We start from the raw sequence: 10,279 nt of genomic DNA, 5'->3' as shown, positions 1-10,279 counted from the left end.
TGGTGGCTGCCACCCAGATGCTACTCCCTGTACGTGCAACACGTGCTGTGGATAGTTAAAGGCACAGGACTCAGCTTTACAGAGAAGGTGCAGAGGCAGCCAGGCTGGAGGACAGCTCCCAGTGCCAGGAGGGCTTTGCTGGGTTTTAACCTCTTCTATTATTCATTTTCTTTGTTGGCCTGAGGAAGAGCCACAGCTCAGAGAGATAGACACACTCTGTGCTACCAGATGGGCTGCCACCTCCCATTGGCTTTTTTTTTTGGTACCAGGGATTGAACTCGGGCACTCGATCACTGAGCCACATCCCCAGCCCTATTTTGTAGTTTATTTAGAGACAGGGTCTCACTGAGCTGCTTAGCACCTTGCAGTTGCTGAGGCTGGCTTTGAACTCGCAATCCTCCTGTCTCTCAGCCTCCCAAACTGCTGGGATTACAGGTGTGCGCCACCATGCCCGGCTTCCCATTGGTATTTAACCCAAACAACAATGATAATAATAATTTCCAAACTGAAAATGATTTTTTTTTGTGTGTATGGTGCTGGGGGTTGAACCTATGGCCTTGTGCAAGGCAAGCACTCTACCAACTGAGCTATATCCCCAGCCCTCCCTTAAGTTGTTTTTTTTTTTTTTAAAGAAAGTATATGTCATATGCTACAATTTCTGTGTATGGAAAAAGTATGGATATACCTAGATACAAATAGAAGACTCTTCAAGGAATCTGGAAGAATAGCCAAGGAATGGGTAATAGTGGCTAAACAGAAGAAAGAACAGATTAACTGGGGCCCCAGGAGGGAGAAAAGTACATGGTCACCCTTCACAATTTTGTGCTTGAATTTTGCATCATGGACAGGTGTTAGGTGTTTCCTAGTCAAAATAAGTTAATGGGTGTAGTGGCGTGTGCCTGTAATCCCAGCAGCTCCGGAGGCTGAGGCAGGAGGATCATGAGTTCAGCAACTCAGTGAGACCCTGTCTCTAAATAAAACCTACATATATTAAAAAAAAAATGGCTTGGGATGTGGCTCAGTGGTTAAGCAACCGTGGGTTCAATCCCCAGAACCAAAAAAAAAAAATTTTTTTTTTTGAACAATAACAGTCCATTTAAACCAGGCAGTGTGTTAAATGCTCCGTGGACTTATCCAGTTGAAGTCTCAGAGCAATCCTACTTTGCTTTATGATCCCCATTTTATGGATGGAAACACAGAGGCCCAGGAAGGTTAGTCAACTTGTTATCAAGGGGCAGGGCAAAAATTCAAAACCCAAGCCTGATGCCCAGTCCTCCTTCTTGCTCCCCTGGCTTTCTGTGGCTCTGCGACTCACCTGTAGCTGCAGCGACATTCCTACCTGCCTTAGGGCATTGGAGAGTCTGGCAAAGGAGTTGAGAGACCAGAAGCGAGCTTTTCCTTTGACCCTGGGATTGTTTTTCAGGAATTGCTTCCACCGAAACATTCACAGAAGTGAGCCAAGATATATACACGTCCGCTACACCAGTATGTGTAGCAAAAATACGTGAACAGGTTTACACACCCGAATACTTCCCATGTGTCTTGCACTATGCTTGCTTTTCCTGCTTGAGCTTGTTCATCCTCAGAGTCACTAGAGGCTAGAAGCACTGGTCGGTAGTCCCCATCACACTGGTCTGGGCTTTCACAAAGGGAGGAGGGTGAGCAGGTGGATTAATTACTTTCTGTAACAGGACATCATGGATTCCCATGCATCCATGAGGATATTCTGTGAGATGTGTGAACTCCCAAAAAGATTTTGGAATTTCATTCCCTTTTGAGATGGGGTCTGACTGTGTTCCCTGGGCTGGCCTTGATTTCCTGGGCTCAAAGTGTCCTGCTATCTTAGCCTCCCCAGTAGCTGGGACTACAGGAGCATACCACCACTCCCCGCTAATAATCTTTAATTTCTTCAAGGGTAAGCATATGTAGGATCACACAGACAGACAGCTTCTAGCCTGGCACTGGCTCTTTATCTGGACAAACATTTCTGTGTCTACTCACAGCCCACAGGAAGCCACCTCAAGCAACCATTCCATTTCCAACTGTGAGAGCTCTGTCTGGCTTTGGAATGCCCACAAACCAAGTGGAAACAATCGCCCATTGTCCAGCCTGTGTTCATGCTGAACTTTCTGCTCAAGCTGCAATGTGAAATTTCTTTTTTTTTTTGCATTGATAATTCACAATTTAAAGGCATTTTTAGAAATACGAGATTTTAGTGTTGTGTCATTTAATGAGTTAAAACTCAAGGTTGACATCAAGAAAAACACTTGGTATTAGAGAATTGACAGTCTTGGGCCGGATTTGTGTCCCCATCTGGTATACAGACAGCTAGACAGGCCAGCAGAGTTGTCAACAAAATATTTCCCTGGAAGTCCTTTCCAATGGTTACTTTTCTTTCTTTTTTTTTGTACTTTTCCGTATGATTATCTATCTATCTATCTATCTATTTATTTATTTATTGCAGAGAGGATCATCAATTTTCCAGGAACAATGTACTTTTTTAAATCTTGGGGCTGCTGAATCCATCAGTAACAAACGAGGCCCAACACGTGTACAACTTGGCCATCTCTGGGATTTTTTTTTAACACGTGAATTGGACGCCTCCAGGCCCGCGGTGACCACGCCTCCTCCTTCCCGCCCCACCCCTTTTCCATCTGTCGCAAAAGACTCGGCGGCGCTTTACGGCCGGCGTCGTTTGACGGCGGGAGGTAACCGAGGAGGAGGAGGAAGCGGCGGCTGTGGCTCCCCGGGCGGCTGCGGCGGGCGTCGGGGTGGGCGCCGCGGTCCGGGCCGGGGAGTGAGGCGGGGCCGGCCGGGCCGGTGGGCTGGGCGGCGGGCCCGGCGGCCGCCCCGCGCCGTCGCCTGCGCCTGGCGGCCCGATGTGGCTGCAGCAGCGGCTCAAGGGGCTGCCGGGACTGCTGTCGAGCAGCTGGGCCCGCCGCCTCCTCTGCCTGCTCGGCCTCCTGCTGCTGCTTCTGTGGTTCGCGGGCTCCGGGGCGCGGCGGGCGGCGGGCGGCCTGCGCCTGCCGCCCTGGGCCCGCGGCGAGCCGGGCGCCGCCGAGCCCTCTGCCTGCCTGGAGGCGGCCACCCGCGCCTGGCGCGGCCTGCGGGAGCGCGGCGAGGCCGTGCCGCTGGGCCCCGGAGTGCCGGCCCTGGTGGCCAACGGCTTCCTAGCCCTGGACGTGACCGCCAACCGGCTCTGGGTGACTCCTGGAGAGCGGGAGCCCGCCGTGGCCCCGGACTTCGTGCCCTTCGTGCAGCTGCGCCCGCTGAACGTGCTGGCCGAAGCTGGAGAGGCAGTGCTGCTGCTGCGCGAGGGGCTGCTGCGCCGGGTGCGCTGCCTGCAGCTCGGAAGCCCAGGCTCTGGCCCTGCAGCCGCCGGCCCCGGGCCCGCCTCGGCCTCCGGTCTTGCCGCGGGGTCCGGCCGTGACTGTGTGCTGCTGCAGGAGGACTTTCTGGCGCACCGGGGCCGACCCCACGTCTATCTGCAGCGCATTCAGCTCAACAATCCAACGGAGCGCGTGGCCGCGCTGCAGACTGTGGGGCCCACTGCGGGCCCGGTGCCGAAAGCCTTCACCAGCACCCTGGAGAAGGTCGGAGATCATCAGTTCCTCCTCTACTCGGGCCGATCCACTCCAGTGCCCTCTGGGCGGGTGCACCTGGTGGTGGTGGCTGCCAAAAAGCTAGTAAACCGGCTCCAGGTGGCTCCCAAGACGCAATTGGATGAGACGGTCCTCTGGGTGGTGTACGTCTCAGGCCCCATCAACCCCCAAGTGCTCAAAAGCAAAGCGGCTAAGGAGCTGAAGGCACTCCAGGACTTGGCCCGGAAGGAGATGCTGGAGCTCTTGGAGATGCCCGCGGTTGAGCTGCTTCAGGATCATCAGCACCTCTGGGCGCAGCTGTTCAGCCCAGGTGAGGCCTGGCAAGGTCTTGGTGCACAGACCACACTGTGCACCAGGGTGCCCACAGTCCACCCTGGATGTGTCTCTCTGAGATGTGCAGAGGTGACCCTGAAGGTTAAAATTTGGGCCTGATGGGGGATCTCAGTACTTATAATCTCTTAACAGTTGTGTGACCCTGGATTAATGGCCTCATCTACCTCAGAGGATGAGATTTCAGTTAAAAAATGAGTGTAAAGGTTGGGTATTGTTGTAAAGTGAGGCCTTATTGGAGTAGGTGGAATTTATAGGGTCAGTTCATAAAGGGTAAATCAGCAGAATCCCAGACCCTCTCCACAGCTCATCAGGGTCTGCCTGGCACAGGCCTGAGCTTGGCCTGGCTCCTGAGAGGCTGAGGTGTTCCTGGCACCGTGGCTGTATCTGTTTGCAAGGAGGATGGAGTCTCTTCTTTCAGCAGACTGGAACATTCATGCCAAATGAAAGCTCTCTCCCCCATTCACTGTTAAGAAAATCCTGTTGGGATGAGAGAGGGATTTTGGTCTCCAGGGCTCCAGTTGTCTGAACTTGTATGTTCAATTGCTCAGAGTTTAGTTCATTGAACAAACATTTATTGAATGCTTCTGCCGGGGGCTGTTCTTTTCGTGGGGGAAACAGGTGAGCAGAACAGAGTTCCTGTTTTCATGGGACTTAAGTCTGGTTGGGTGGAAGACAGACATTAGAAAAGTGAAATTTAAATAAGACACCATCTTGAATAAAGACCACTGTGGAGAAGGATTAAAAATGTCATGGGTGGGAGTGTGGAGTGGGGGCTACAGCTTACCCTGTCGTCCCCGGAGCCTCTCTGAGGAGGGGATACAGCTGACCTCTGAGTGGTGAGACTCAGCCAGTCAGTCATGTGACAGGGAGGAGGGTGTTCAGACTGGAGACTGCCCTGTGGCAGGAGCAGGTTGGGTCTAGTAGTGTGGCTGGCAGGTGCTGACGAGGTCAGTGGCCTTGAAGCTGTTGGTAGAGGTGGTGCATTTTATTCTTAGAGGGATGGGAAGAGGGCAGATCTGATGACATTTGAAAAGGCCCTTGGCTGCTATGTGCAGAGTGTAGCCCGGGGGTGGGGCACCTGTGGATGAGGGAGAGCAGGTCCGAGGTTCTTTAGGAGCCTTGACAAGGGGCAGGGAGCTGGGACCAGGATTGTGATCATGGGGACAGAAGTGGGAGGCAGCAGGGACATGGATTGGCTGTGGGGAGTGAGACCTGGAGGATGACTCCTAAATTTGCATCTGCTTGGTGACAGCTTGGGGAAGGCTTGGTTTAGGGCCACCTTCCATGTCAGGTTCAAAATGCCTGTCAGATATCTGGGTGGAAACAACAGGAGAGTGGCTGAGTCTAGAATTTGTTCACATGTGGGAGGTAACTGTGTGATACCCATCATGTGTGTATGAAACCCAAGTCCATACAAATTTGGGAGACATCATTTAAAGCTACAGGACTAAGCCAGGTGTGGTGATATACATCTATAATCCCAGGCTGAGGCAAGAGAATTGCAAGTTCCGGGCCAGCCAGGGCATTTTAGCAAATAAAAAAGAGCTGGGGATGTAGCGCAGTGGTGGAGCACTTGCCTAGTGGGAGCCAGGCCCTCCATCCCCAAAGTCACGCCCAGAAACTGAGCAAGTAAAGCTGCTGGCCTGGAGAGGGGTGGGAGAGGCGGCAGGACTGGCCAGGCTCTGATAACTGCCTCTCATGGAAGGGGTCCTGGGTCCTGGGGTTGGTGCCCCATGCTGCGAGGATGCATAGTCCTCAGCTAAGGTGGGAGGCCCTATTGCTTTTGGACAGGACTTTAGGTTTCAAGCCCTGGTGCTCTGGTGGCCATGTTGGGCAGGCGCGTAGATTGCTCCTACACTCAAGGGGGACCAGATCTCTCATCTTCATCACTGGGGCCCAGAGCTTCCCTCTGCTGCCCCTGACCTGTTGGCTCCTCTGTGCCCGGCCACACTCTCCTCCTTAACACACAGCCTTCCTGGTGTTACAGGGGTGGAAATGAAGAAGATCACCGACGCCCACACGCCATCAGGCCTGACCGTGAACCTGACACTCTACTACATGCTCTCCTGCTCGCCAGCCCCTCTGCTCAGCCCCTCCCTGAGCCACCGGGAGCGAGACCAGATGGAGGCCACACTCAACTACGAAGACCACTGCTTCAGCGGCCACGCCACCATGCACGCCGAGAACCTGTGGCCGGCCCGGCTGTCCTCGGTGCAGCAGATCCTGCAGCTCTCTGACCTGTGGAGGCTGACCCTCCAGAAGCGTGGCTGCAAGGGGCTGGTGAAGGTGGGCGCTCCGGGCATCCTGCAGGGCATGGTGCTCAGCTTCGGGGGGCTGCAGTTCACGGAGAACCACCTGCAGTTCCAGGCTGACCCCGACGTGCTGCACAACAGCTACGCGCTGCACGGCATCCGCTACAAGACCGACCACATCGACTTGGCCGTGCTGGCCGATGCCGAGGGCAAGCCCTACCTGCACGTGTCCGTGGAGTCCCGCGGGCAGCCCGTCAAGATCTACGCCTGCGAGGCGGGCTGCCTGGACGACCCCGTGGAGCTGACCTCGGCCCGCGGGGGCCACACCTTCTCGGTCATGGTGACGCAGCCCATCACGCCGCTGCTCTACATCTCCACCGACCTCACACACCTGCAGGACCTGCGGCACACGCTGCACCTCAAGGCCATCCTGGCCCACGACGAGCACATGGCCCAGCAGGACCCAGGGCTGCCCTTCCTCTTCTGGTTCAGCGTGGCCTCCCTCATCACCCTCTTCCACCTCTTCCTCTTCAAGCTCATCTACAACGAGTACTGCGGGCCAGGGGCCAAGCCCCTCTTCAGGAGCAAGGTAGGGCGCCGCCGGTCCTAGAGCCCAGGCCTCGCACACAGGAGGGGCTGGCCGCGGCAGGAGGGTGTCCTCCTCAGCTGGTGCCCACAGCCGTCACCACAGAGAGGAGATCGTGTGTCTTGAGAGGCCATCAGAGAGACTTCACGAGGAGGCCTGGGGGGAAGGCTGTGGAGTCCCAGGGGGAGCAGATGAGTCCACGGCTTCTGTGGCAGCTGCTGCCCGCACCAGTCTAGGCACTAAAAACAGACCTTTAAGAAAACAACAGACCCCAGATTGACATGGAGCCCTCTGGACTGCTCTGAACCCTGTCCCCACTCCTGGGCCTGTCCATCACCTTAGAGGACAGTGCCTCTGCGTGGGCCTCTATCCACAGGGCCCTCTGGTCAGCACAGGACAGGGCACTCCCCTCCTGTCTCCCGAAACACCTTTGCCCCCAGAAAGCTGTGATTTTGACCCAGTGGGGACTGTCATCTGGGATAATCTTGTGTCTCGGGGTCAGACAGCCTCCTCTGCCTTTGCCACCCTCCATGCTTCCCCGTCAGGGCCTCGGGAGAACAGCCAGAGGGACCCTGGTCTGCAGCAGCGGGGAAGAAAGTGTCCAGAGGAGCTGAGCTTCCCTCCTCTCTCCTCCTCCTCCTCCCTTCCCCCTAGTCCTCCCCTCCCCTCCCCCCTCTGCCCCTCCTTTCCTCTCCCCTCCCCTGTCCCCCCCAGCCCCTCCCTCCTCCAGGGCTCTCTGCCCAGCCCAGACCCACCAGGTGAAGGAGGAGCTTTGTGGCTCCTTCCTGGTGCCCCCAAGGCTGGACTGCCCAGGAAGCAGTGCTCGACTGCAGGGGGGGTGGGAGCAGGCCGGGTTCTCGTGCCTGAAGAAGAGAGAGATCAGAATGCCACCCCAGAGCCGCCTCTTCACCGCTTTGGGTAGAGCCACACTGGCACTGTGGGGTCCGCAGCCTCTGTCCAGCGGGCTGCCACTTAGCTGCTGACCAGTGGCTTCTCTGTACCTTGGCTCCCCAGACATGAGCCAAACTGCTTTCGTGGGGACCTGACCTGTGTCCCTCCCTAGTGCTCCAGCTGGGCTGCGCCAGAGCAGAGGAACGCCAGGCAGCGGTCACAGGCCGCTGGGTCACAGGCCGCTGAGCTGTGGTGACTAGCCTGCTACTGGCCAGGAGCTGCCTGCAGGCAGGTCTGAGCCTGGGTGGGGTCGCCAGGGCCACCTCCATGGCTGCCACCCTGGTGCTCTGTGGCAGCCCCGTGGTGGTGGGCAGTAATCCCTTGTTTTGTTGATTGAACAGGAAGACCCCAGTGTCTGAGGAACCGCGAGTCCTGCTTTCTGCCACCGTTGCACAAGACACCATCTGCTGCTACAGACAAGGGATCCTTTGGAAGCACCTACCCTTTGTGCCTTGTGGGGGACAGTGACGCAGAAGCGCTTGTAGATGCCAGCTTGCATTGGAAGGAACGAGTGTCCCGTGGGGAGGGAGGGGCCGGTGGACCTGTAAGCCTTCCACTCAATAAAGTGAACCTGTGCGGAGCGTACTTGAACTTGAACTCACTCCTTCCACACACCCTTTTCTGTCCCAGGAAATAGACCCTCTTTTGAAAAGACTCTTGTTTAGGAAAAATTGTGTTCTTTCCTAATTTAATGTGTTCTTTCTTGAATGAATTCTAATTTATTTTTGTTGAGATCTGCTGGGTGGCTTTGCCTCCGTGGGAGATGGTGAGTGGTGTCCCTTCCTTGGGAGGCCCCACAGTCCCGGGGCTGGGGCTGGGCCCCTGGCGGCTGCCCCGCCCACTAGAGAGCACGGTGCCATCGTGTCCTCCGGTTTGCACACCGTCTCCCTATCATGAGCCTATGGGGACCTGTGGTTTTGTACTTTGGGGCTTTGGGGGAGGTGTTGTACTTTCTAGCAGTTGATGATTGTTTGGTTTTGAAATACCAAAGCTTTTTTGTTGTTTTTAAATAAATCTCTTTGAAACCTCCACGACTGGTTTGTGTGTCAAGAGCCCTGTCCTGTCCTCTCCCTTGCTGCATTGCTGGGTGGCCTGAAGCAGGACACTCTCCTCACCCAGCTCTGCAGGCCAAGGAGTCACCTCAAGCTGTGTTGCTGGCCACCTTCTCAGCTGGGGCTGCCTGGTGGCCACAGTGGGCTGACGGCTCAGAATGCCTTCTGCTCCTGCCTGTCCTGCGGAGCCTGGCCACTCTGGCCTGCGTTCCGGCCACAGGACAAGAGCAGGAGCAAGCCCTGACTGGGCCACTGCTGGCCTCTGAGGAAGCCAAGATCAGGGCCCTCGCCTCTGCGAGGAGGAAGCTGTCCATCCCAGGGACTGGGAAAGGACTCATTCAGACCTGGCTGTCCCTCACTGCGGGTCCCCAGGGTTGGGCCATCGCCCTGGGTCCCCGACAGCTGTGTGCAGCATGACTCCACAGGAAGCTGGGCTGCAGGCTGGAAGCTGCGCCCCCGGCAGATGGTGCAGGAGAGGAAGCCGGATCCTCTGCTGCGGTGGCCCTGCTTCTCCAGCTGCTCAGTCCACGGCCCTCCCACCCCTCTGGTTGGTGCAGAGCGCAGACAGGCCATCTTCCAGATGAGGCTGCACATGGCTTGCCTGACTGGAGCAGGAGTGTCAGGGCAGAGCTGGGTGTCATTTATGGTGTCACATGCCTGCCAGTTGTCCAATTAAGCTGGAAGCTGCTAGACAACGGCCACACTTGGTGACTCTGACTCACTGTTGTACTTGGAACCAGGCCTGTGGAAGGTTCCCACGTCCCTGGTGGCTGAGGAAGTTTTGCTGAACGTCTAGCATTAAGTGACAGCTCAGTTAAGAGCTGCCCGTGGCGTTATGTGTTTTTCACCCACATGTCCCCACTGGGAGGAGGCTGCTGGAGTCCAGGCCTTGCATGCAGGATGACCTGTCAAGCACCGGGAAGTGCACCCTGGCTGGAGGTGCTCATCTCCACCAGCTCCCCCCTCCCCACTGCCTTCCTCCAATGGCACCTGGCAGGGCCTCCAGTGCACCACCTGGCAGAGAGGAGAGACTGCCAGTCTGGGTGGGGGCAGCCAGCTGCTAACCTGAGTGGGCCTGCCCTGCCTGGGCTGCTGGGTGCAGGAGATGTCCCCAGCCTGGTGGGCCAGAGCAAGGCCCTCCCAGACCCCACCATACTGGCACCTGACTGCAGACCCCCAGCCTCCAGAACTGTGAGGGACACATTTCTTCTGCTCATAGGGTGCCCAGCCTGTTATAGAAGCCAGAAAGGACAAAGTGCTTCCCTCGGTGGAGGTGACAAGCCAAGAACAGAGGCACACAGGGTCTCCAGGGAAGAAGGGGCCTTGATTTTTCTTGCTCAAGAGTCAGCAGCTTCAAGGGACCCTTGGGAATGTTGGTGAGATTTCCGTCACTGTTTCAAAATACCTGAGAACATCAATTTAGGCCAGGGACCGTGGCCCACACCTGTAATCCCAGCAGCTCGGGAGGCTGAGGCAGGATGATCATGAGTTCAAAGCCAGCCT

General features: G+C 56.3%; 1 protein-coding gene across 2 annotated transcripts; it reads left to right on the top strand.

Annotated features, from left to right (window-relative positions):
- The first annotated feature begins 2,854 nt into the window (after positions 1-2,854).
- Positions 2,855-8,753, top strand: Kiaa2013 (KIAA2013 ortholog). Of its 2 annotated transcripts, XM_071617350.1 has the most exons (4): positions 2,855-3,912; positions 5,923-6,221; positions 6,297-6,776; positions 8,066-8,753. In XM_071617350.1, the coding sequence occupies exons 1-4, from the start codon at positions 2,880-2,882 to the stop codon at positions 8,081-8,083; spliced, it is 1,830 nt and encodes a 609-aa protein (XP_071473451.1). In that variant the 5' UTR covers positions 2,855-2,879; the 3' UTR covers positions 8,084-8,753. The 2 variants fall into 2 exon arrangements, with proteins under 2 accessions (XP_071473451.1, XP_027803373.2); XM_027947572.2 differs by having other exon boundaries at positions 2,857-3,912; positions 5,923-6,776.
- Positions 8,754-10,279: the final 1,526 nt, after the last annotated feature.

Source organism: Marmota flaviventris, chromosome 10 (genome assembly GCF_047511675.1).
Source record: "Marmota flaviventris isolate mMarFla1 chromosome 10, mMarFla1.hap1, whole genome shotgun sequence".
Classification (NCBI taxonomy): domain Eukaryota; kingdom Metazoa; phylum Chordata; class Mammalia; order Rodentia; family Sciuridae; genus Marmota; species Marmota flaviventris.
The sequence above is the reverse complement of the archived record's forward strand: the minus strand, read 5'-3'. Positions and strand labels throughout refer to the sequence as shown.

Coding starts and splice junctions, on each gene's coding strand:
- Kiaa2013 (XM_027947572.2), top strand. CDS start 2,880: ATGTGGCTGCAGCAGCGGCTCAAGGGGCTGCCGGGACTGCTGTCGAGC. Junction 3,913..5,922: donor GGCGCAGCTGTTCAGCCCAG/GTGAGGCCTGGC, acceptor CTGGTGTTACAG/GGGTGGAAATGAAGAAGATC.